Raw genomic sequence first — 26,762 nt, 5'->3', positions numbered from 1 at the left:
GCAAATGTTTAATTAATGACATCCCCAGCACTGTTCATGATGGAAGTGGCTTAATTCCAATTAAACCAGTTCCTGCTCCCAGACCAGAATCCTCTCTCTGCTCTGCACTGGGGGATGATCTCTCCAGTGACTGCAGCACTCTCAGGGAGTCCTGGAGCTGCAGGGTCTGAATGCACTTTGCAAGTGAAATATTTCACACCCAGCATCACCCCAGCCAGAGCCCCCAGCCCTGAACTCCATCTCAGCACTTTCTTGGAGAGGAGATTCCTGCTCTCATAGGTCTCAAGGCACCCCAGCCCCATGAGCTGGAGCTGTTTAAGTCTCCCACTGTGCCAGTTCACCTTCCTGACCCCAGATAACCCTTCAGCCTCTTTTATCCTGCAGTAATGAGAATATCTGTCAGGAAAGGCTTATGGCAGAGGGAAAGGCTGGTTCAGAGGAAGCAGGGCTGTGAAAGCAGCCCTCAGTCTGTGCCTTGGCCATGGGGCACTTTGCCAGAGCATGGGTACAGTGGGAGTGACTTTTTGGGTGCACTGTGCAGCCACCCAAACCTGGGCTCTTCTTTCTCTGCCCCATCCGCCTCCTCCATGCAGGGGTGAGAGGGAGGCAGAGGGAGGAACAAACCAGAGCCCAGATGTACCTAAAGCCCCATGGACAGCTTATTTCTGTCTTCAGGTGATACCCACGTGCAGCTGCTGTCCCTGTTACAGACGAGGTGCTTGGCTTTGTACAGGGTTCAAGCTGTGGGGCCAGGCTCTCCCCTGTTCCTCAGCCCCCTGCCATGGGGTGACAGCAGTGACCCCTCCTGAGGGCATCACAGCCCATGGCTGGCATCAGAGGGGACACAGGGCTGTCCTCTGTCCTCTGCAGGATCTCCTGTGCAGCTCCAGCACCCTTTGCTGGGCAGGTGTTTCTGCTGCCCCAGAACTCATCAGCTCCTTGACATGTGATGTTGTGCCCACCCCACAGGTTCCAGGACACTGTGAGGGGACCCTGGCCTGGGCAGGGTCTGTGACACAGCTCCAGGTGACACAGCTTCAAACCCCCACTCAATGGATTCTTCCTCTTCTTTGGCCACTTTAGCCAGGGTTAGGAGGAGCTGTGGAAGGAACCCAGCCCCCTCTCCTGCCACCAGTGCAGGGCAGCTCCTGCAAGCACAGCTCACACCTGGTCACACCTGGGCACAGCCAACACAGCACTGTGTCCCCCATGGGGCTCTGGGACACTGCTGCTCCATCCCTGCACCTCCCCTGCTGCAAGGAGAGGGACAGCTCAGGACAGACAGACAGACAGACAGCCTTGGGCATGGTCCTGAGCTGCTCAGGCCCTTCTCCCCTGACTTTCCAGCCACAGCTGAGTTCAGCAGCCAGCACAGACACAGAGTCCTTTATCTGGGGTTGTATTTCAGTCCCCGAGTCTGGAGCCCATGGAGTGCCTTGGGTACTCCTGCCTCACTGCTTCACTCCTCTGCCCTGCTGGAGCCAGCTCTGCCTTCCCCTGCCCTGCTATCTCACAAAAACACGCTTACAAAACAAGCCTGCATCCTGGAGCTATGAACAGGTCTTTATTTGTTGAGGTTCCTTTTGGCTTTTTTTTTTCCCCTTTCTTCCCTTTGAATGAAATTCCTGCCAGCTCTAAGAGAGAGAGAGAGAGAGAGAGAGAGAGAGGGAAAGAGTAGAAAGTTTAACTCCTCCCATTGGAGCGTCTCACGCCCCTGCCCAGCCCTTGAAACCCAATAACCAAGATCATTCAGCGATGCCTCCCCTTGCCCGGCCGCATCCCCGGAGCTGCCCGGTGCCCATGGACGGGCTGCTGCTCTTGTGGGGCATTGTCCTGGCGGGCTGTGCCCGCTGCCAGGCGGTGCCCGCCGAGCCAGGTGCGCCCTCCTGCCCGCCCCAGTGCCACTGCGAGCAGGATGGCATCGTGCTCTCGGTGGATTGCTCCGAGCTGGGGCTCTCGGAGCTCCCTGCCGGCCTGAGCCCTCTCACCGCGTACCTGTAAGTACAGCCTGAGCCTAAACCCTCGCTGCTTCTCTTTGCAATGCTTCCCCCGGAGCCCTCCGACAGCTGCGGCTTTCCTCCGCCTTGGAAGTTGGTGCCACATATTCCCGAAATTAAATTTCCTGTGGAAATTAGAAACCAAGCGAAATTACAAGGGAAAAGGCAGCTCTTTGGGCAGGACCTGCCCGGCTCCCCTCCTCCCGCACTGTTTATGCTGCGATGTTCTGCTCCGCTCCGGGATTGCAGCGGACCCTGAACTGGCTTGCCGGGTCGATTTTGATTGTCTGAGCACATAATGGAGTGTTTTTACACAGCAGTTAGCGCAAACTGCTCTGGGATCCTTCTGTCAAGCATTTCAATAGCTGCAGTAACTCAGAGCTTTGCGGGGTTTGGGTTGTGCTGGCCACCAGCAGTGTCCGAGCTGCCTTTTTAAAATGAATATTTAAGCCTTGGGAGAGGTTTGGGGGGTTGGTAAGTGTTGTGATGATTTATGTATTCATTTTATTGAGGAATTATTGATTATCTGAATGTTTCATACCCCTTCTGATGTTAATACCCCGAAGGGTTAATTGACAGAGACTGCTGCGTTCATTTCTATCCCCAGAGGTGGTCTCGGTGCCATCATTCTGGTGATGGCTGAGGATCCTGATAAACGGCTGTGGAAAATCCCAGGGTTTAAGCGGGAGAGGAAACATCTCTCTCAGGGAGCCGAGTTATCCCTGATGCTTCCTGGGCTCGTCCTCAGCGCTGCAGCGGCAGCTGTTTGGCAGCAGGCTGGGCAGGAGCGCGGCATTCCCGGCTCGGAATGCAGCCAGGGCAGTGCCAGGGGAAGCCGTGTGTGCCACAGCCCTCAGGGAGCGCCGGCAGCCCCAGGCAGGGCTGGGGATGGATGCTCACGCTGTGCTCGCTGCTGAGAGGGGACGGCACACAGACCACGGGGGTGCTTTTCCCCCAAAGGCGCAGGTGCTCAGCTGGCAGGGCAGAGCACCCAAACCCGCCAGGAAGGCTCTGCACAGCCAGGTGGAAGCTGCCAGTGCTGGGTGAGAGCTGCTCTGCTCCTCCCGCTCGCCTGAGGAGCGCAGTCTTGCGCCAGCCACTGCATGGCCCGAGCTGTGCTGGATTAGCTGGGAGGGAAATAAGGCAGGAGAAGGACGACGCTCGCTGGAGACCATGAAAGATGAGAGAAATGTGTCACGCAGGCTGTATTTCCCCTGGGAGAGGGAACCACTTGTGACATGAGGTGTGACTGCACAGAACTGTCCCTGGGGCTGGTTTGGAACCGGCTGCCCACGAGCGAGAAGTCACAGGACCATGTGGGAGAATGCAGAGCATTGCCTGCTCCTGTGGGGACAGGGGCAGCCCCGCCAGGCGCCCCCTTCACCCTGAGGTGCCCCAGGATGGGGCACCCCTTGGTGCCACTCCTCAGAGGAGACGCCGCAGGTCCTCCCCACGGGGCTGTGCCTTGGGCTGGGAGCTGCACAGCGTCCCATGAGCCCAGGGACATTCCGGTGTTCCCGGAGCTCAGTGCCGCCGTCACCTGCCCACGGTGGCTGGAGCAGGGACACGGAGCGCTGGGACACGGAGCGCTGGGACACGGGTCCCTGTGCATGGACCAGGGGGGGATGCTGGAGGTGCTGCCGGCCCGGAGCGGGTGCAGCCCTGGATTTCAGCGGGGCTGGACCCTCGGGACAGCCTGGAGCACCCCGCACTTCGGGACGCTGCTGGTGCTGTCCCTTGGCCGCGGCTCCGTTCCTGTGTCTGTACCGGCCCCGAGCCCCCATGGGCTGTACCGGACCCGCTCTCTCCGTGTCTGCCCCGGCCCCGTTCCCGGTGTCTGTGCCGTTCCTGTGTCTGTCCCGGCCCCGTTCTCCCATGGGCTGTCCCGGCTCCGTTCCCGATGTCTGTACCGCCCCCTCTCCCCGTGTCTGTATCTCCCGTGTCTGTCCCAGCCCTGTTCCCGGTGTCTGTCCCAGCCCATTCCCGGTGTCTGTCCCAGCCCCGTTCCCGGTGTCTGTCCCGGCCCCGTTCCCGGTGTCTGTCCCAGCCCCGTTCCCGTCTCTGTCCCAGCCCCGTTCCCGGTGTCTGTCCCAGCCCCGTTCCCGTCTCTGTCCCGGCCCGTTCCCGGTGTCTGTCCCGGCCCGTTCCCGGTGTCTGTCCCGGCCCCGTTCCCGTCTCTGTCCCAGCCCCGTTCCCGGTGTCTGTCCCGGCCCCGTTCCTGTGTCTGTCCCAGCCCCGTTCCCGTCTCTGTCCCGGCCCCGTTCCTGTGTCTGTCCCAGCCCCGTTCCCGGTGTCGGTCCCGGCCCCGTTCCCGGTGTCTGTCCCAGCCCCGTTCCCGGTGTCTGTCCTGGCCCCGTTCCCGTCTCTGTCCCAGCCCCGTTCCCGGTGTCTGTCCCGGCCCGTTCCCGGTGTCTGTCCCAGCCCCGTTCCCGGTGTCTGTCCCGGCGCCGTTCCCGGTGTCTGTCCCAGCCCCGTTCCTGTGTCTGTCCCAGCCCCGTTCCCGGTGTCTGTCCCAGCCCTGTTCCCGGTGTCTGTCCCGGCCCTGTTCCCGGTGTCTGTCCCAGCCCCGTTCCCGGTGTCTGTCCTGGCCCCGTTCCCGTCTCTGTCCCGGCCCCGTTCCCGGTGTCTGTCCCAGCCCCGTTCCCGTTTCTGTCCCGGCCCCGTTCCCGGTGTCTGTCCTGGCCCCGTTCCCGTCTCTGTCCCAGCCCCGTTCCCGGTGTCTGTCCCGGCCCGTTCCCGGTGTCTGTCCCAGCCCCGTTCCCGTCTCTGTCCCGGCCCGTTCCCGTCTCTGTCCCAGCCCCGTTCCCGGTGTCTGTCCCAGCCCCGTTCCCGGTGTCTGTCCCGGCCCCGTTCCTGTCTCTGTCCCAGCCCCGTTCCCGGTGTCTGTAGCCCCCATGGGCTGTCCCGGCCCCGCTCCCGGGGCTCTCACGGTGCCGTCGGTGACCGCGGTGTCCCCGTGCCCGGGCAGAGCCCCCTCCCCTCCCCAGCCCCGGTCCCGCAGGGCTGGCCCGGCCCGGGGGACGCTCGGGAGCGGGGCGGGCCCGGCGGTGTCGGGGGAGCCTCGGTGTTCGTCCCTCCCTTCCTCTTTGGGGAAAACCGACCCGTGCGGTGCTTCCCCAGTAACTCTGCCAGGGAGAGCCCCGAACAGATGTGATGGGAGCAGAGTCAGGATGAGCTGGGAATGACTGGAGCAGCCCTGGAGAGCTGGGTTCCTCCCTGCTCCTGTCACTACTGTCAGCAAGTTAGGTGAGATCAGGTACAGTGGGCAGCCAGGGCTGGCTTGTCACAGCAAATCAGCATAAATTTTGTAGGAAGTATAGATATTGGAGTGAGATCTAAGTTCTTCGTGGAAATACAGGCTTGAACTCCCCATTCAAATATGTAAAGAAATGCTGGAGTGCTTTGGAGAGCCACAAGAGCTGAAGAGGGAGCCCTGGAAGGGCAGCAGGAGCACGGAGCTGGTGGGCAGCTGCTCACAAAACTTCCCAGCTTCTTTGCTCCGTGCCCTGTGTTGTCAGCAAGTCGCTGGCACTGTGAGAGCAGCATTTCCTCCGGAGCAAAAGGAAGGATCCTGTAATCACCCTTGATGAGACGCTGCCTCACACTAATGAGCTGGTGCCCGTGCCCCATCCTGCAGCGCTCCCCACCCCCGGTGCCTGTGTCCCTGCAAGAATCCTGTCCTTGCTCACTCTGCACCTCTCTGAACACGGCCCCGATGCCACCCATCCTAAGCCAGGTGTTTTCAGAGGTGAAAATTCCATCGCTGGTGAAATTGCGGCTGTGGTCCAGGAGAGGGGAGAGATTTCCCCTTCAGCTGAGGTGCCAGTGCCATCGTGTGTCACCTACCCCCTCTCTGTCCCTCAGTGTGTGTCAGAGCTGATCTGGGGCTGCAGCACAGGGGGCTGGAGCTGCTGGGGGCTCCCTGGAGAGGACTGCAGCAAGCTGGGGGTGCAGGAGAGTGGAGTTGCATTGGGGAAGGTTCCTGTGCAGCAGAGAGGTCACTGCTCTAAGGGGCTCACAGGAGGATGGGAAAATGGGAAAAGCTTCTTGGTGCTTAAAATATTGTCTTGGCTGTGATCCCTGGCACCACTGCCCACCCTGCACATGACCTGGAGGAGCAGCCCCACCTCAGATTGCCCAGGGAATCACAGGGGCTGGTGCAGCTCTGTCCCCAGCTGTCCCCTGGCTGTCACCAGGAGGTGCCTGCAGCTGGGTGCAGGTGCTCAGGGCAGCCCCTGCCCCAGGAGGGGTGAGGAGCAGTTAATGAGAAAGGAAAAGTAGCAATGATGCAAAAGGAACAAGCAAAAATAAAACACCAGCCAAGTGTTTTCTAAAGTGAGGCAGCTGGAAATAAACTACTCCTCATAGTCACACGGGAATATTTAACATTCAAAATTTGTTCAAAAGCAAAAAAAATCAAAATTACTAGAGAGTGGAATCTTTACAAATTAACACCCAAGAGGGAAAAGAAAATCAAAAGTATTTCACCTGCTTTGTAACCATTTATAATCCTGACCCCCTCAGCCCCATGGAACTGGCTACCAGCCCCTGCAAGGGGACAGGTGCAATGCTGGGGGTGAGGTAATGACCTCAAGTTTTTGAGGCTGCTCCTCTTTCACAAAAAAAAAAAAAATGACACCATGTTGGTTGTGCCTGCCAGGTCCCCCCAGGGATGTGCTGGCCTGTCCAGCTGTCACTTGCAGGAAAGAAAGGGAGAATCTGTCTCAGCAGAGACCACCTTGGGATGGAAAGGCAACGCCAGTGGTGCCATGGCCACGTGTGGACATCAGCTGGTCAGGGAGCACACACACCCACACCCTGCACAGGTCTAGAGGGCTGTGACAGGCTCTTATCCCCAGCCACACACATGGGGAGGTACTGGAAGGATTGCCCAGATCTCCTAGGCTGGAAGACACTTCTGGAGGTCTCTTATCCACATTCTAATGGGTCCACCTTGTGAGGCTGGTCAGGATCTTGTCCAGCAGGCAAATCTACTGGATAATCTTAGGAGTATCTCTAAGAATCCCTCATCTTTTCCTCATTCTTTACCATCCCGTGTTTCCTAATATCAAACTGCAAATTCCTATGGTTCTTTTGTGGCCATTACCTCTCATCCTTCCCCTGCACAGCTCCTAGGAGATTTTGGCTCCAGCTTCTCTGCACTCTTCCAGTCAATAGTTAAAGAGAGCAGTAACACTGTTAACTATTGCTCCTGTTTTTGTGAGGGCTGATCAAACCCCCTGGTGTGAGCAGCGTGTGGGACAGAGTGGGACAGAGTGGGGCAGAGTGGGGATGTCTTGGTTTGGAAAGCCAGGAGTCTGCTAAGGAAGGCAGGAGCCTCCCCTGAAATGGAGAATGTGAACCCTCCCCACCCCTCTGAATTGCTATAAATTTTAAATTAAGGGGCTCTGAAGCAAAAATATGGGAGCAGGAAATAACAGTTCTTTAATAGGGAAGAAAATAAAAGGATAAAATAAACAATGCAGTAAACCAAACCAACACTGCCAGAGTCAGAACCCAGCCTGACACCCTGTGGGTCAGGCTGTTGGCAGCAGAACCATTGGAATTGTGGCTCAGCCCTCCTGCAGTGCCAGGGCTGGTTCTGCTGGAGCAGGGATCCTGGAGAAAGGTGCAGTCTCTGCCTCTGAAGATCCAGTGGCAGAGGCAGCTGCTGTTCCTCTGGGCAATCCAGTGCAGAAGCTGTGCTGGTGTTCCAGAATCTCCAGATTATATCCAGGTAGGAATTCTTGACTCCTCCCTCTGGGCTCACATCTCCCAATGGGATGCTGTAGTTCTTATCAGCCATGCAGGGACATTCAATGGCTGTTATCAGCAGATGCCTCCCTGGAGGGAGCACTGGGTGTGGAAGAGATAAGGAAAACTGCCCATGAACAGAAGCCAGCTGCCATAAAACAGCAAATGGAATCCAATTTGCTTGGCAGTCCAGGGCAGGGGAGCACAGCCCTGTGGGAGAGGGGGAAGGCAGATACTGCAGGGGGAGAGATGAGGGGCACAAACCTGGAGGGTGCCATGCACCAGAAGCAGCCTGGTGCTTCTCAAAGCTCAGCTGGAGGAGCCATCCCCCCCTTCCCACGGGTCTCGGGTCTCCCCAGCCCCATGGAGGGGTCAGTGGGGCAGTTCTGCTGCTCTGTGCCCATCCCCAGAAACACCAGTGCCCGCTGTGATCCTGCCCCAGGCCCCTGCAGACCTCGCTGTGGAGCCAGGCACAGCCTGCAGAGCTGTTCTGTGTCCTGGGAAAGCAGCAGGGGCCTGGGGCAGGGCACAGCTGATGGGGCTGGCAGGCTGCTGCTGCCACAGCACGAGCTGGGGGAGGGAAAAGCAGCAGGTCCTGGCTGCTCCCAGGTATCACCAAGCATCTCGTGAGGCTGCCCAGACAGAGGGCTCCTCATTCCCCACACTCTTTCCCTTGAGGAGAACGGGACCAGGAGCCTTCAGGGCTGTTCTCACCTTGCAGAGACATTTTGAGACCCTGTCTGGAATTTAGCATCCCACTGGGAGTCTGGGGCCCTGCATCACCCTCTGAGGGCATCTCCTCTGAGCTGCCCTCTGGAATCAGGTGCCACAGAGCCCTGACAGGGATGTGCAGGAGACAGGGATGGTTTGAAGCTGAGAAGACACTTCCCAGGACACACAGTGCTGGGTCCAGCACAGGGCAGAGTGAGGGAAAGGTGCCTTTTTCTTGATATTTGCATTTTGTAAAGAGCCACAGAGCAGCAGGTGGGTGAGGCAGCAGGATTGCAGGCTCACACACCGCTGGTGCCTGCAGCAGCACAGCAGCTGAAGGAGCTCCCCTCAGCCCAAACCCCTCCCCATGTGCAACATCTGCCCCTGGCAGCCCCCCTGTGGTAGGGACAGCCACCAGAACCCCCAGCATGGGGAACACCCAGGAGCTGGCACAGCAGGATGTGGGGCTGCCCTCTGGAAGCCTGGGCAGGGTGTTGGGGCTGAAGGGTGATTAAAGCTCCCCAAGGATTTGGGGTTCCTGCAGGGGTGACAGAGACCCCTGTGTACCTTTGGGACAGTCACACACCCTAGGGAGAAAGAGGGAGCAGCCAAAAATGCAGAGAGCACAAAATCCCAATGCAAAGTGTAAATTGAATCCTTCCTGGGGCCAGTGCTGCCCTCCTGGCCCAGGTGATTGTGTACAGACCAGTGAGTCACCATCCTGTGCCCAATGCTTGCCCAGTGCCAGGGCCCATCTGCAGCTTCTTCTTCGTGCCATGGTCACCACGGGAGCCCCAGGCTGCAGCAGGACCCATCCAAACACACCACAGAGGTGCAGACTCACTCCCAGACCCTTCCACTTCTCAGGCCCCAATGCAGCCCAGGACTACCAAATGCTGCTGCAGCTGGCCAGCAGACTGGGGCTGCTCTCTGCCTGACCTCCTTCCTGCTGGCAGACTGATAGGAAGAGCCATTCCTGCCCTGTTGTCTCAGTTTGAAAAGCCAGGTGTCTGCTAAGGAGGGCAGGGGCCTCCCTTGAAATGGAAAATGTAAACCCCTCCCTCTGAATTATTATCATTTGGAAATTAAGGGGCTCTCAGGCAAAGATATGGGAGCAGGAATAACAGTTCCTTATTAGGGAAGAAAATAAAAAATATTAAAAAATGAAGTAAAAAACCCCTGCCAGAGTCAGAGCAGTCCCTGTCCCCTGTGTGTCAGGGGGTGGCACAGCCCCATCCCATGGGGGCTCAGCCCTCCTGCAGTGCCAGCTGTGCCTCTGCTGGAGCAGGGATCCTGCACAAGGGGGGAGTTTTCCTCTGCAGCTCCAGGGCTGCTGCAGATGGGCCTGGGCTCCCTCTGGCAATGCAGGGCAGCAGAAGCTGCTCCTCTGGCAATGCACTGGGCAAAGGCTGCTGTGCTGTGCCAGGCTCAGATTGTACCCAGGTAGGAATGCTTGGCTCCTCCCCTGGGCGGAGCATCTCCCCATGGGATGATGGGATTGGATCAGCCATGCAGGGACACTCATTGGCCCATTGAGAGAAGATAATAAATAATGTCCCATGAACAGAGGATATTTCATGGAGAGAGGATTGGTTGTGGGAGAGATAAAGAAAACTGCCCCATGAACAGCAGAGAACTGCCCCAGCTCTGACTGATGGCAATAGAACACAGACTTATCTTGCAATCCAGGATGCCTGTACAGTCCAAAGTCTACAATCTCATCCTTGGGAATGCCTGGGAGAAGGGAAACCAAAGCAAGAACAAGGGGAAATGTTTATGGGCTTGGGGTTGTGGATGAGGGAGATAAAGCTGGTGAGGGACACCTGAAGAGCTGAGCCCTGCACACTGCAGTGCATTCACAGGTTTATATTCACCATTTATCAGCTTTGAGGAGCTTTTTTTTCCCCACACCTAAAATATTAGGGCTGACAAGGGTTTTCTGCTTTCAGGGGTTTGGGTTCCTTCAGAGGGACTCCACAGAGTCCATCTGCTGATTGCATACAGGCACTCCACAGGGACACAGGTGTGCTCTGCATCCTTGCCAGCAGCATCCCAAGGACTTTAGGGGCAGGCAGGGATTCAGCTCCCTTTGCCCAGCACCTCAGTCACAGCCTCAGGCTCTCCCATGGGTGACAGTGGCTTTTTGCTGGTGTTTTGCTGTGAGTGCCCCAAGGGGGAACATCTCCCAGCACTCCTGCTCAATGGCACTTTGGGACACCCAAAGGGGCTGGTCCAAACCAAGGACTGACTTCAGGGAGAGCTGCTGGCACTGAATCCAGGGCTCTGGCTGGTGTTTCCCTCTGGAGCAGGGAGATGAGCACTAACCAGAAACAGGAATTCCTGTCCTGTGCTCCCCAGCCTGCAAGGAGGAGAAAATCAAACTGAGAATGTCTGGGACCAGGCACAGCTTGTGAGAGAAACTGAACAGCAACAAGGAAACAGCACAGCTCCTGAGCAAGTGTTTCCAAATGTTCTTTTGTGTCCTCTGGGCAAGGTGGAGCTCCCAGGCCAGCAGGAGCTGAAATGCCCTGGTCCCCTGGCAGTGCTCAGTGTGCCTTCAGCCCTGCACTGAGGATGATGAGCACAATTCTGCAGATGCTTCGTGGCTGTGTCAGGACTCCAGGCTCAGGACAGTGGAAAGACACCAAACTCCTCAGCAAGCAGACAAAATATGGTGAGGGAGCCCAGGTCAGGGGGCTGGAGGGAGTGAGGGAGGGGTGGGAGTGCTCAGAGCAAAGCCAGAACTGCAGGACCATGAATCATAGAGCCCCAGAACAGTCTGGGCTGGAAGAGACCTCAAAGATCATCTCACTCCACCTTCCACCAGCCCAGGCTGCTCTAAGCTCCATCCAACCTGACCCCAAACACTTCCAGGGATGGGGCAGCCACAGCTTCTCTGGGCACCCTGAGGTGCCCAGGGCCTCACCACCCTCACAGGGAAGAATTTCTTAGGAACATTTAATCTGAATCTGCCCTCTGTCTGTGGGAAGCCATTCTCCCTTATCCTGTCACTAGCTGCCCATGCAAAAATTGCTCTCCCTCTTTTCTTCAAGCCCCTTTAGGCACTGGAAGGGGCTCTGAGGTCTCCCCAGAGCTGCTTTTCTCCAGGCTGAGCCCCAGAGCTCTCAGCATGCCTTAATAGTGAAGTCAGTCCTAGAGCTGCCTGAAGAGCACGTTTGGTGGGATGGTTTTCCAAGCAATATCTCATTTAATTGCAAAGGAAAAGCTTAATGAAAATGTTCATGGGGCTGTAAAGGGTAGAAATGTAGTAACAAGTTCAATCAGGAGAGATTATTTCAGTGTTTTCACTTCAGTGTCTTTCTAAAAAAGAGTTTCCATTTACATATTTTTACCTGCTGGTGTTACATTTACCCATAGGCCATTTAATATTCACATTACAGGACTTCAAGACTACCAAATCAAAACATTTTGCTGTTTTTAAAACACAGTTTATCATTTTTTTTTGTTCTATACTAAATATTGACATGCTGGCTCTTTGTTCTAGGCCCAAGGGAAAGGAAGTTCAGAAGTCTCTGAATTTCCAATGAGTTCCATGACATCTCTTCCCATTTCCTCCTGCTGCTTCATCTCCCAGGCCCCTTTTCTGCCAAGGCTCTGCTCCCTTCTGCTCTCTATGCCATGAGGTTTGGGTCCAGCACTGTTCCCTTTACCTGGCTGCTGTTTTCCCACTGTGGGTAGGGCTGGCATTAATGGGATGCTGTGCTCTATGGAGGAAACTGCTCCATGAACAAGGGGGGCATCCCTCAAGACCTTCCAGCCACAACAGGCAGTGCTGCAGGTGACAATGCAGGTGACAATGCAGGTGACAATGCAGATAACAATGCAGGTGACAATGCAGGTGACAATGCAGGTGACAATGCAGGTGACACAGGCTGTGCCTACAGTGCCATCCCACCTGAGACATCCCCAGGATCTCAGTTCCAAAGGAAGTGGTGAGGGTATCTGGATGTGAGCAGATCTCTGACTCTTGATGGGGACACTTTCAGATTCCACAGAATTCTGGAATCTTCTGAGCCAATGAATAGGACAAATAGGTTGTTGGCAATGATTAGGATGGGTATGGTGATTAGGAAGAATAGTAGGTAGGTGAAAAATTGTGTAATGTAGGGGTCTGAGGCCATATATCATGTTGCAAATTGTAGGATAGATCATGATACCAACAGTGCAATGGGGAAGAAGGTAAGGGAGTAGAAGTCTATTTTTATGCTGATGGGGATTTTGAAGTTTATAATGAATTTTCATTCTCAGAAGGAGGTGAGGCTTTCTGTTCCAGAGTGGATGTAGATTGCTATTGGGATTAGGCTGATTAAGAAGGGAGGGATCCACTAGAGTGGCTGAATTCAACTCCTGCACGAGGGGAGATGCAGAACAGCTCTGCCCCATCCCAAAGACAGCAGCTGGTGCCCAGGTCACCCTGCAGGAGGGGCAGCAGCCTGGCCTGAGCTGCACTGGAAGGGAAAGCAGAGAAAGAAAAAGAAAAAGAAAGAAGCAGAGCAGGTGCATGGAGGGAGGGCAGGGCAGGGGCTGCTTGGAGCCGCTGTGCCAGAGCTGGGGCCGGGCTGGCTGGACAGGCTGCACTGCCAGCACGCCTCCCCCTCCTCCTTCCTCTGCAAACCCTCCCGGGACTCGGCTGGGGCTGGAGGAGCGCGGCCGCTCTGCCCCGGCTTTGGGGATGCTCCAGTGCCGGCTGGGGAATGGAGGAGCCGAGGGACAGAGGGAGGGATGGAGGGAGGGAGGAGCCGGGGATGGAAGGAGGGAGCCGGGGATGGATGGAGGAGCTGGGGATGGAAGGAGCCGGGGGATGGATGGAGGAGCTGGGGATGGAGGAGCCGGGGGATGGATGGAGGAGCTGGGGATGGAGGAGCCGGGGGATGGATGAAGGAGCCGGGGATGGAGGAGCTGGGGATGGAGGGAGGAGCTGGGGATGGATGGAGGAGCCGGGGGATGGATGGAGGAGCTGGGGATGGATGGAGGAGCCGGGGATGGATGGAGGAGTCGGGGATGGATGGAGGAGCTGGGGATGGATGGAGGAGTCGGGGATGGATGGAGGAGCTGGGGATGGATGGAGGAGCTGGGGATGGATGGAGGAGCCGGGGGATGGATGGAGGAGCTGGGGATGGATGGAGGAGCTGGGGATGGAGGGAGGAGCTGGGGATGGATGGAGGAGTCGGGGATGGATGGAGGAGCCGGCGATGGATGGAGGAGCCGGGGATGGATGGAGGAGTCGGGGATGGATGGAGGAGCCGGGGGATGGATGGAGGAGTCGGGGGATGGATGGAGGAGTCGGGGATGGATGGAGGAGCTGGGGATGGATGGAGGAGCTGGGGATGGATGGAGGAGCCGGGGGATGGATGGAGGAGCTGGGGATGGATGGAGGAGCCGGGGGATGGATGGAGGAGCTGGGGATGGATGGAGGAGCCGGGGGATGGATGGAGGAGCCGGGGATGGATGGAGGAGCCGGGGATGGATGGAGGAGCCGGGGATGGATGAAGGAGCCGGGGGATGGATGGAGGAGCTGGGGATGGATGGAGGAGCCGGGGGATGGATGGAGGAGCTGGGGATGGATGAAGGAGCTGGGGATGGATGGAGGAGCCGGGGATGGATGGAGGAGCCGGGGATGGAGGGAGGGAGCCGGGGGATGGAGGGAGCTGCTGCTGGCCGGCCACAAGCCCTGGGCTCCAGCTCGCCCAGCCCCATCCCGCTTTTCCTCTCCTGCACCGCCCGGCTCCCTGCAAGGTCCTTGCAGCGCAAAGCCTCCTTCGCTCCCCCCGCTCCCTGCCCGCCCCCCGGGCTAAGCAATATGCCACAGCCTCCCCTCTCTCCCGCCCTTTCTTCAAGAATAACCTCATAAATCTGCCCGGGGCAACGAAAACACTGAGCTCATGGCCCTTAGATGTGTGTGGGAGGAGCTCTCGCCGGCGATTAAAGCAGTTGAAGGTTTGCTTTGAAAAGCTCTTTGATTCTGCTGGGGGCTCCGGTGCCAAAGGCAGCGCTGGGGCTGCGAACGCCGCTCCCCCCCTGCACCTGCCTGGGTCAGGGAGCAGCGGCGGCCGGGGGAGGAACGGGGAGGCACCGGGAGCCCAGGGACACCCCTGGGAACGGGGGGAGCCCAGGGACACCCCTGGGAACGGGAGAGCACAGGGACCCCTCTGGGAACAGGGAGAGCACAGGGACCCCTGTGGGGAGGGAAGGGGGAGCACAGCACTCCCAGCTCTGCAGTGGAGCCCAGGGACCCCTGTGGGGTGCAGGGGAAACCCACGGAGCCCTCTGGGAATAGGGGGAGCCCAGGGAGCCTCTGGGGAGGGAAGGGGGAGCAGAGCACTCCCAGCTCTGCAGTGGAGCCCAGGGACCCCTCTGGGGAGCTCCCTCTGCCCAGGGCAGGGCAGGGGCTGCCCCGGACACCGCCCATGCAGCCGGGGTGTGAAATGCCTCCCTGCCTCTGGAGCTGCTCTTCAGGTCCTGCCCCAGGGGCTGGGCTGGGCTCAGGGACGGGGTCCTGCCGGTGGGACAGGGACCGGAGGGACAGGAGAGGAGCCAGGACAGGGATCAGCAAGCAGCGCTCTGAAAAGTGGTGGGAAGGCATAGGGCAGGGCTGACAGGGCTGGCAGGGGAATGGCTTGAGTTTGGTAGGAGCAGGAAAGAGATCAGAAAAGGTCTTTGTGAGGAGCAGCAGGACCAAGGACAAAGGTCCTGCCCAGCTGAAACAGAGCCAGGCTCCAGCCCGTGGGGAGGCAGGAGCTGTGCCAGAATGGAGAGCAGGGGCAGGACCCAGGGAAGCTCAGGTGATGCCTCCAGTCCTGCAGGGATGCATCAAGGACCCAAAAAGGGCTCATGTAAAACCATTCCCAGCTGCAGCAGCCCAGGCTTTGCTGGCAGGGATGAAGGAGGGCAGCTCCCAGTCTCCTCCCCTCCATGGACAGACAGGTCTCTCAGGCTATCCACAGCTCTCTGTCTCCCTTTGCCTTGTTTGCAGCCTTCCTGTAGCTGTTTCAAGCCCTTTAAAGGATTTGCAAATGAAAAGCAGTGCCCATGGGAGTGGAGCAGTAGAACACACCTGTAAAGGCAGGACATGCTCAAGGGACAGGCTGTCTGTTCTTGTGAGCAGCCACAGGCCCCACTACAAAGAGAGCCCGGGAGACAGGATGGTTTCCAGCACTGAACATCCCCGTGGGGCTCCAATTAGGAACATTCCCTTGCTTCAAAGGCAAGGTGAAGCCCAAGCACCACGTGTCATCCCATCAGATGTGCCACGGTGGGAACCACAGGGCTGGAAGGGAGCAGAAATTTGGCCTCTTCTGCCAAGTATGGCAGGGAGACCAGGGGCAAGCAGGCTGAAAGGTTTGGTGAGGTGACACTGAGCCCTGAAGGCCATTTGGGACATTCCTCCTTGTCTTGGTGTGGAAAGAAAAGAGTCTGCTAAGGAAGGCAGGAACCTTCCCCTGAAATGGAGAATATAAACTCTCCCCACCCCTCTGAATTGTTATAAATTTTAAATTAAGGAGCTCTCAGGCAAAAATATGGGAGCAGGAAATAACTGTTCTTTAATAGGGAAGAAAAAAATAAAAGGATAAAATAAACAATGCAGTACCTTAGAACAACACTGCCAGAGTCAGAACCCAGCCTGACACCCTGTGGGTCAGGGTGCTGGCAGCAGAACCATTGGAATTGTGGCTCAGCCCTCCTGCAGTGTCAGGGCTGGTTCTGCTGGAGCAGGGATCCTGGAGAAAGGTGCAGTCTCTGCCTCTGAAGAGCCAGGGCAAGAGGCAGCTGCTGTTCCTCTGGGCAATCCAGTGCAGAAGCTGTGCTGGTGTTCCAGAATCTCCAGATTATATCCAGGTAGGAATGCTTGGCTCCTCCCCCTGGGCTCACATCTCCCAATGGGATGCTGTAGTTCTTATCAGCCATGCAGGGACATTCAATGGCTGTTATCAGCAGGTGTCCCCTCCCGAGGGAGGAGTGATTGTGGTCACTCAGAGAGAGGTAAGGCAAACTGCCCACTGGTGAAAGATAATCTGCCATACAGATGGTAATTGAAAACATCTTGCATTGCAATCTGGAACACCCCTGCCTGTGCCACCTCCCAGCACTGGCTGTGCCAGCATGGAGCAATGGGGGCTGTGGCACTGTGAGGTGGGGCAGCATCAGGGATCTCAGGGTCCTGCAGGGTCAGAAGGCACAAGTCACCTCCCCAGGGATGTCACCTGATGTGGGGATGGCTCTGGGTATAATTGTGTCTTGAAATTTCAAGAGAATTCACAGTTCTGGGTATTTCTCAACTTCAGTAAAGCAAATATTTATCTTTGCATGAAACCTGCAGGAAAGACATTTGCACCTTTAGATAGAAATTCATCTTCTGTCTTTCCCTGAGGACACAAGAAAAAATTCTGGTTGCAGGAAACAACCTCTGCAGTTCTGCTTTATCCCTGGTTCTGCATCCCTGAAAGTGTCCCCCTGCACCAGCCCCTCAGGGCCTGGGGGCTGAGAAAGGAAACAGCCATGTGAGCACTTCATCTTAGAATGACAGAATCCCAGGAGGGTTTGGGTTGGAAAGAACCAGAAAGCTCATCCTGTTCCACCTGCCTGCCATGGGCAGGGACACCTTCCACTGCCCCAGGCTGCTCCCAGCTCTGTCCAGCCTGGCCTTGGACATTCCCAGGGATCCAGGGGCAGCCCCAGCTGCTCTGGGCACCCTGTGCCAGGGCCTGCCCACCCTCACAGGGAACAATTCCTGCCCAATATCCCAATATCTCTGGCAGTTCAAAGCCATCCCCCCTTGCCCTGTCATCCCAGGCCCTTGTCCCCAGTCCCTCTCCATCTCCCTTGGAGCCCCTTTAGGCACTGCAAAGGGCTCTGAGCTCTCCCTGGAGCTCTTTCCAGATGACAGCCCCAGTTCCCAGCCTGGCTGCAGAGCAGGGGGGGCTCCAGCCCTGTGAGCAGCTCAGAGCCTCCCCTGGGCTCGCTGCACTCCCCAGGCAGCTCTGGCTCACCCTGGCTCAGGCACAGCCAGGGTTCTGTGCTGCTCGTGCTCAGCTGGCTGCTCCCAAGGGAAGGAGAAGATGCAGACCCACAGAGCTGCTCTCTGCCTCTCTTCTCCTGGGCACAGGGCTGGCAGTGGTCAGATAGCATCCCAAAACTGGAAGGTTCCCTCATACAGCAAAGGACAGAGATGCACCTTTAGGCTCAGGTGAAGCAAAGGTACCACAGCCAGGACAGGACCCTGATCAGAGGTGCAGGTGAGGTTTGTGTGCTGCCCTGATTTCCTGTGGCAGTGTGTTCCATGCATTAATGAGGTCCTGTTGCACAAGTGTGTTTGATGGTGTTCCATGTGTGTCACCACAGGACATGAAATAACACAATGCACACACACTGTTGTTTTCGAGGTAAAAAGAGAAGTTTATTTTCTGACTCTAACATTTATAGAATTCTAAAAGTGACAGTAGGTTAGAAAGTGAATGTGCTTCCTCTCCAATGACTCTGAACAAACAGTCTATCAAATTTCTCTTCTTTCATAAAAGAATACAAAACAATAAGTTATTTACAGAAAGTTTGTTACAAAAATGTAAACATCAGAAAGCTTAAAAAATCTTAAAAAATTAAAGCAACAAATGTAGGTCTTTCTAGAGCATGGAGCAGCCCTCCTTTACCTGCTGAGTGTGAGTTCTCTCCAGCTCAGGGCAGGCAGCAGGTTCCTGTGCTGCAGGTTGTGTTTGCAGCTGCGTCCCGTGCAGGGAAGTGCCTGCCAGTTTAGGTATTGTTGTGCTTTCATGTGGTGTAAGACAGCAGAAGATTTATTAGTGACAAAAGCATGAATGCTGGAAGCTGTGATTTATTGCAGAAGGGGGAGAGGAAATGTGCAGCAGCCCATGCTGGTTAGTGTGGTGTGTCTGAGGTGAGCTCGCTCACGCTGTGAAAACCGCCCTGCTCCTCCATGGAGAGCCCTGGCTCACCTGGCGAGACTCTGGGGTGCACCCAGTCCCCTTCCAGGGGAGACCCAACATCTCACAGATACTCTGGGGAAAGGGTTTCTCCTGGTGAAGGGACACAAGGACTCAGACTTTAGGGGACAGGTGTCCCACAAGCTTTGGATCCCTTGTTTGATACAGCTGGGAGGCACAAAGGAGAGTGCAGCACGAGGAACAGGTCTCTAGCCCTGTCCCAGCCTTATGGTTGACCCCAAAGCCCTTTTCTTTTCCTGTGCCTCAGTCTCCCCATCTTTAAAGCACTACTAATAACCCCTTCCCAACGTGACGTGAGATCAATTGCTCAAACCAGTGCTCTGGAAGAGCTGGAGACTCTCTGCACTTTCCAGCCACATGTCTGGACCTCTCAAGCTAAAATACCTTTTAGAAGTTTATTAAAAAGTTCTTGAGCTTTCCATTTGTTCAGCTACAACACAAAGAAAAGCACCACTGAACCCTGAGATTTAGGGGCTGCCTTTCCTGTCTGCCGGCCTCATCACTGCTCACTGCTGGAGCAGCCACAAGTCAGAGCAGCTGCTCAGAAACTCCTCACAGCCAAGGCTCTGCTCTCAGAGCTCCTGGGCAGCACTGGAGGACCCCAGTGAGGAAGTGAACCCAGCTTGGCCAGGGATGCTGTAAACCCCAGTTCTGTTGTCTGTAGGAAGTTCCCTTCCTTGCAGCACAATTCCTCCTGAATGGATGGGGTAAATAGCAGCTGGTGCAGCTCTTTGCTAAGCCTAAAAAGGAGGGAAAAGGCTGGCTTGGGTTAAACAAGTAGGGAAGTTCTCTTCAGGTTTCCCAAGCAATTAAAACTAAACCAAACCAAAACACAACAAGTTTGCTCTGACTATCCCCAAACCATTTTGCTTTGACCCAAACCAGAGTACTTTTCTTTTTTGAGTCATCTGAAAATCTTTGAACCCTTTTAAAAAAGAAAAGGTCTTACAATGAAAAATCTCACCATTTCCCCCAGCCTCACTGATTTTTTAGTGGAACACAATTTTTCTGTGAACTTACTTTTGACCAAAATGCTGTGGGTTTTACCTTGGCTGGAAGTCACAGTCATCCAGATGAGCTTGTGCTGTCACTTGCTTTTCCTTTCAACAACATTTCTGTCTTTTCACCTCCCACTGCACAGACACAAAGGTCTCATGGGAGCATCACCCTCATCCCAGGGCTGTGCTGAGTTCCCAGGGAGACTAAAGAGGGGCTGGGAGAGGGAAGGGAAGAACCCATGACGGCTCCTTTTAGCTTCAGAGAGCTCCTCTGACTACCTCTGGCTACTGCCAAGGCACCTTTGAAACACCTTTGAAACATCTCCAGCATGTTGGGCACCATGACTGGGCTGGAGGGGAAATCCACATTCCCTTTGAAGTCTGGATACTTGAACAGTCTTAGAATTATAGGGCTGTAATGTGCAGGAATGTGTGGGGCTGTAATTGTGACTTAGATCCTTGGATGAAAGGTGTTATGTACATACAAAAGGTATTATCATTATTGCTACTATTATTACTATTATTATTACTATTATTATTGCTATTATTATTATTATAGGCCTGCAATATGTGGATTGGAGATGAAAGTAGCACCAAAAGATCCTGAAATACAAGATGTGTCTTAAGGAAATTTCAGCTTGGAGTTGGGTTTTGTCTACACAGGAAAAGTGGAGCTGACTGGCTCTGCTGCACTGGCAGCTCTGGGGTTTGATGGAAGAGCTCCTGTATGCAGCCATGATTCCCAAAATCTGAGTTCCTCTGGCCTTTGGAATGGTGTCTCCAGTAGGAGCAATTCCTGAGCAGTTTCAGCATAAAAAGTGAAATCAGAGATTTTCACCATTCTTTACAAGACACCCTGATTGCTCTGTAGACATCACAAAATCAGGCCCTGGTGTTTGGGCCATTAGGTGTGAGGAGTTTGGGAGCTGGTGTCCTCACAGGGCTCAGTGTCAGTTCCTTATCTTCTTCTCTGCCTCTGTCAGGGTCAGGATTGAAAGTGCTCAAGATGGTATTTTGTGTTGGGGCTCAAATGTTTATTATTTCTTATCTATGTTACAGTCCCACAAGCTGTGAGTTCTACAGCATTCTACTAACAAGCTACCAAATGGCAAACTATCTTTCTCTACAAGGTCTTTTAAGGCTAAACTATCCAATTAAGAAAGGACACCTACATTATTTTTGCTTTTAACCCAATAACTAATCACCCAAAGTTGGCAATGCAGACTTTTCTAACCAATTACAGAATACCACTCAAACCCATGGAGAAGAAGGTGAAGAAGAAGGATCAGCCACACCCTAAAACCTCCATCTTGCCTTATATATATTACTGTATTCCAAACACTTAAACTCTAAGATTTCCACCCTGTGATATCACACACCTCTATTCAAACTCCACACCCACAATCCCAGTTCTATCATTCCATTTTGGAAGCTTCTCCATGGCCTCAGGTCAAATGCAGTGTTCTCCTGGGGGTCATTGCCTGGAAGCAGAGAAAGTTTAAAATTCTCAGCATCCAGGGTTGAGCAGCTCAGAGGCTGCAGTGGAGGCTGGAGCAGGCTCCTGGTGTCGCTGGGTGTGGAGGGAGCTCCTGGGCTCTGCTCCTCCTGCACTGCACCAGAGCCGTGTCCTGCCCTCTCCAGCCCCTTCCAGCACCCATCACGCTCTGCCAGGGCAGCCTGGATGCAGCACATGGAGAATCACAGAATTCACAGAATGACAGGGTTGGAAGAGACCTTCAAGATCATCGAGTCCATCCCAGCCCCAACACCTCAACTCAACCCTGGCACCCAGTGCCACATCCAGGCTTTGTTAAACACACCCAGGGATGGGGACTCCACCACCTCCTCAGGCAGCCATTCCAGAACTTTATCACCCTTTCTGTGAAAAACTTTTTCCTGATATCCAACCTGTATTTCCCTTGGCACAGCTCGAGGCTGTGTGCTCTGGTTGTGTCAGTGCCTGGAGACAGGGCCCAGCCCCAGCTGAGCACAGGCACCTTTCAGGAGCTGTAGAGAGTGGTAAGGTCACCCCTGAGTCTCCTTTTCTCCAAGCTGAGCACCCCCAGCTCCCTCAGTGGTTCCTCACAGGGTTTGTGTTCCCAGCCCCTCTCCAGCCTCGTCTCCTCTGGACACACTCAAGCATCTCAACATCCTTCCCAAACTGAGGGGCCAGCACTGGACACAGCACCCCAGGTGTGCCCTCACCAGTGCTGAGTAAAGGGGCAGAATGACCTCCCTGCTCCTGCTGGCCACACCATTCCTGATCCAGGGCCAGCTCCATCCTCAATGCACTGTGGGTCTGTGCAGCCTTTGCCATCAGCTGCTCCTTGATCCTGCCCTGTTCTCATTAACGGGGGCCATAAGTGAGGCCAGGCACTGGAGGGGGACTCCCCAGGACAATCCCGTGGGGATTTTCTCCTGTCACAGGCTCTGCAGAGCATCAGGTTTCACTTTCCACCTGAACCACAACACCTGACTCACGCTGGGGAGCGGGGGAGGATGAGTCAGGTCCATCCACAGCAATTTTTCCATGGCTAAACTCCCACAAGAGCGACCTGGCTCCTCGCAGGAAAAGTACCATCAAAAAATCCTGAAATACAGGATGTGTCTTAAGGAAATTTCAGCTTGGAGTTGGGTTTTGTCTACACAGGAAAAGTAGAGCTGACTGGCTCTGCTGCCCTGGCAGCTCTGGGGTTTGATGGAAGAAGTCCTGTATGCAGCCATGATTCCCAAATCTGAGTTCCTCTGGCCTTTGGAAGGGTGAGATGGATAAACCCGGGGAATCCTCCCCACAGGAGGTTCAGCCCTGCAGCCCTTCCCAGTCTCAGTGACCAGCAGAGCTTTTCCAGCAGCTCTGGGAGCCTGCAGGGGCTCTGGCAGCAGTGGGTGCTGGGCAGGGGAGATGCTCACCAGGCACAGGACAGCAGAGCAAAGGCTGTTCCCTGTGTGTGGGTCTCGGGTTTTGCATTGCTGAAATGGCTCCCAAGGTATTGAAGAGTCTTTTTTTCCCAGCCTGAGACAAAAGAAGAAGTCGAGATTCCTCAGCTCTGGTTTTCAAGGTTGTTTATTTTCTCTTATCTATTCCATCCTTTCTCTGACCTGCTGAGATCTCTCCAGCAGGTTGGGTTGTGGCACAGTCCCTGCCCTTGGGGTGGTGTTGGCTTTTTATACTACAAACTATGTGTACTTTATTTACAATAATTTTCCAATACCTATCACCTATGTTAGACAGTCTGTCTCTACTCTAAACCAATCCAAAGGTGTCACCATCCCAGCAGAAGATGGAGGACAAGAAGAAGAAGGAGAAAGACAGGACACACCCAGATTCCTCCATCTTGCCTCTTGAACCCCCATTCTAAATCCCCAAAATTCTACTTTTTCACCCTGTGGCAAATTAACCATCATTCTATTCAAACTCTTGTGGCTTGTAAATCTTCACACAAAGTTGGTAATTGTTTCCATGCATTAAAATCAAAGTCACAGGTGTCTTTGACTCCATGTCAAGGTCTCTGAGCCCCCTGCCAGGGTCTGGAGCCATCCAGGGCAGTCAGAGGAATGTCCTGGGTTCTGACACATGGGGACCACCCACCCAAGGATAAGACAAAGCAAGAGCTCTGATGCCTTGTGGCCTCCTGGTGACACCACAGAATTTTCCAGCTCGCTGCTCGGGGGAGCAGACATGGCTGAGAGGAGGCAGCTCCCAGCACCCCTGACACACAGCCTGGCCTCCCAAGGGGCTCCTCACTGCCAGGCCATGGCTGGGCTTGGCTGGAGAGCACCTCAGCCCAAACCCCTGCAGGCTTCTCTTTGTCCTTGGCAGGCAGTGAGCCTGGTGAGGAATGCAGCTGGGATCCATCTCCCACCTTGGGCTGTGAGCCCCAGCCAAGCAGGGAGTGTCAAACAGCAACCCCAGCTCCCTGCTGGGCTGATTTGCCAGGGCTGGACAGCTCAGTCTGAGTACCCAGGCTGCTCTCAGCCCCTGGCTACCTTAGCAAGCATAATGGATTTCAGCTCTTTAGTGATTATCATCTCTCTTAGGATTTCAGCTCTTGCTTGCCAAGGCACCCAGGCTAGTCGGGAAGCAGATGAGAGAGGAGAAGGAGAGGTCCTGGTGGTTCCACAGCGATGGTTTTACTGAGGGGTCTGTGAAGGGTTCCAGTGACTGCTCTTCTAACCAGAATGGGCTAAAACAGCCCCTTTTTATAGGGTATAGGGGGATCCAAACTTGTCCAATAGTAGGGGTTAGGGGACAGTGACCTATGGGGTTACAGAGATAAGCTAGGGTCTGAGAGGCAGAAGACAGGAGCTTATTTTACTATTTCATCATGACTTGGCAATTGTTATCTTTAAGCCTCAGCCCTCCATGGGGCCATAGCAAGCCTGGAGCCTGCTACAAAACAGCACAGAGCTGCTCCCTGCTCTGCTGCCCCAGACTCTGCGTCTGTAAATCATGGGCTGGTTTTTGGGAGGCAGGGCTGTGAGGCTGCCTGGCCACAGAGATCCAGGCTGTTCTGGTTGAGGTGCTGGCAGGAGCAGCAGCTCCCCAGGGAAGGGCTCAGAAATGCCTGGATTGTCAGCACTGGCACCACAAGGGACGTCTGCCCGCGTCAGAGGGGAGGAGTGACAGCATCCTGTCTGCCATGTGGCCCCACAACCAGGATGCATCCTCTGGGTTGGAGCCTCAGCTTCTTCTGGCTGAACTTCACAGATGCTGTTTTTGAAATGTCCTCTTGACAAGGCCAGAAGTCCAAAAGGCATTTTTCAAAAGCTTTCAGCCATAATGTTTCTTTTTGGGAAGTCTTTGGTCTGAACACAGATAATTATCAGCCAAAAATTGCTGAAAACCACCAGCAATTTTCAGTTCTGATAAAAATGCTACTCTCCATTTTACAGTGTCAACAACTGTTTTTTACTCCATGTTCATTACATTTTTCTGCAAGAGGAGTCAAATATCTCCAGGCAACTATCCCCTGGGATCCCAGCAGTTTATCCATCTCTGTCACCCAGCATAGTCCCTTCTCCAGGACTGTTTCTGTTGCCTCCAGAGATGCAGAATGCTGCTCTGGCCCAGGCTCTGAGCTCTGTGTGGATGGCAATAACATTTATGGAACTGGCTGGAATGTGCTTTGCTGCACACTGAGGCTCAGCTCAGAGAGGAAGGGTGAGCTCAGAGCAGCGCTGGCTGACAAAGTCATGGCAGCAGAGGGCAACAGATTAGGTGGGGAAATCAAGTAATAATGCCCATGAGTATCTGTGAGACTGCAGGAGCAGGAAATCTTGCCTGATGAAGCAGATGGGGAGCAGAGTTTCTCCCTCTATGTCCTGAGCTTTCCTTTGCAGGCAGCCCTGTTGAGACAGAGACAATACAGAGCATCACTCCATTTTCAGAAGGCTTCAAACTGTTTTTATTCTAGCATGCATGCTTTTTATGCATTCTTACAAAGCTCATCAGTTTACACTTTACTCATTGATCAGGAGAGACAAAGTGCTCCTTTTGTATTCCTATTGGAATAGGCAGTTGCAGGTTTCTCTTATTTATCCTTCTTTCTTCCTTGGTTTCTATCCCAGTGACCTGGCTAGAAAATTCTTTCAGGGGTAAACATGGATCCTTTACTCAAACTTCTCTGTGGCTCACAGGAGTCACTGTAAAACCTCTTCCACACAGCCCAAGATCAGGGTCTGAGCTGCAGCTGAGGGGGCTGCCCAGAAGGAAGGCAGGTGGGATGCTGAGTGGCTCCTCAAGGGTTATTGTGCTGCAGCCCAAGAAACAGAAGAGATGGTGTAGATTGGGACTTCTCAGAAGAGGAGATCTCCAAAGAGGACAGCACAGGTCTCACTCTGGCTGCAGTGCTGCCAAGATGAGCTGCAGCCAGGGCAAGGCTGCACTGGCCCACAGAGCTCCCCTGTCCCTGCAGCCTGTGCCTGCTGATCCCACCCAGGTCTGCTGATCCCTGTCCCCAGTGGGAGCAGGGAGAGAATCAGAAGGGCAACACTGAGAATTCCCATGGGTCAAGACAAAGACAGTTTAGGAGGCAGAGCAAAGCTGGGTGTGCAGGAAGAACAAACCAAGGGAATCATGCACTGCTTCCCACTCCAGGCAGGGGTTCCCAGGGGAGCAAGGCTTTGTCCCACCTCAGGGCTCCTTGGGAAGACAAATGTCACAGCCACAAACGTGCCCCCTTGCTGCCCCTTTCCCCACAGCTTTCAGAGCTGAGCCTGGTGCCATAGGAGGTGGGACATCCTCTGGCCAGCTCAGGTCACAGCTGCCCAAGCTGTGCTCTGTCCCTTCTCACAGGCACCCAGACTGCTCCTGGGGGGGAGGAGAGGGGGAAAGCTGCTGTGCAAGCCCTCCTCAGCACAGCCAGGGCACTGGTGGGGTATCAGCATAGTCCCACACCCAGACTACAGCACCCCACGGGCTGCTGGAGGAAAATTCTCTCCATCCCAGCCAGGACCAGTTCCTATCTCCACAGCTTGCCCAGCTCCAGCTGCTGGCACTTCTTCCTGGCAGGTTTTTGCAGGCTGGTGTGGAGATCAAGGCTCTCTTCCCAGATCCTGTTATCACCATGTTAATTCATGGCCACAGCAGATTAGAATCATGCTTTAGCTAATCTGATTGTTGGCCTTGATCTTCCAGAGCATTGCTGTTGTGGGCAGGATTCTGCTTGATCTTGATAAATCAATCCAATTCTGATAAATCAATCTGATTTATTCGCTTTATATCTGGTTCTTTCAGTAATGATTTTCATCAGTTATGTGACACCCTCCCTGACCATGTTTCTCCCCACAGTTTGGGGGTAGAGATGTAATATTGATGTCTGTAGCTCAGTCCCACAGTCTTTCCCAGAATCCCATACAACTGCACCAGCCTTCTGGGGCAGGGCCCAGCCATACATCCTTTCTGTAAAGGTCCAAATAAAAATTAATATTTAGTTATGACATTCTTCTGCTTGGCAGATGTGAGGGACTTTTGGATCTGTGCAGTTTTTTGTCTGAGCTCAGAAGTTTTCCATGGTTCCTTGGCCTGCCCTTCTATTCCTGACAGAGACTGAACTTTCACCAGACCCACCAGGCTCATAACTGGACATAAAAGGGCTTTTTGTTACCCTGAGACATTGAGGAATCTTGGCTGGGGGTGACCTGTGACCGTGTTCACAGGGGTTTCAGGTTGAGGGAAGAGATGAGGATCTGACTCCATGTTTCAGAAGGCTTGATTTTTTATTTTATGATATATATTACATTAAAACCATACTAAAAGAAAAGAAGAAAGGATTTCCTCAGAAGCCTAGCTAAGAACAGAATAAGAAGGAATGATAACAATGGCT

The 26,762-nt window shown here is 54.6% G+C and overlaps 1 protein-coding gene across 1 annotated transcript in view; it reads left to right on the top strand.

The window, feature by feature from the left end:
* The first annotated feature begins 1,752 nt into the window (after nt 1-1,752).
* LGR6 (leucine rich repeat containing G protein-coupled receptor 6) overlaps nt 1,753-26,762 on the top strand; it is a 172,777-nt gene continuing 147,767 nt past the window's right edge. The window contains exon 1 of the mRNA XM_071450206.1: nt 1,753-1,997. Coding sequence (XP_071306307.1) covers nt 1,756-1,997 — 242 coding nt within the window. The 5' untranslated portion in view covers nt 1,753-1,755. The remainder of the gene's footprint in view (nt 1,998-26,762) is intronic.

Source organism: Agelaius tricolor, unplaced genomic scaffold (assembly GCF_023055355.1).
Source record: "Agelaius tricolor isolate 1412-34295 unplaced genomic scaffold, bAgeTri1.0.p SCAF_30, whole genome shotgun sequence".
NCBI lineage: Eukaryota > Metazoa > Chordata > Aves > Passeriformes > Icteridae > Agelaius > Agelaius tricolor.
This window is presented reverse-complemented; position numbering and strand designations above follow the sequence as displayed.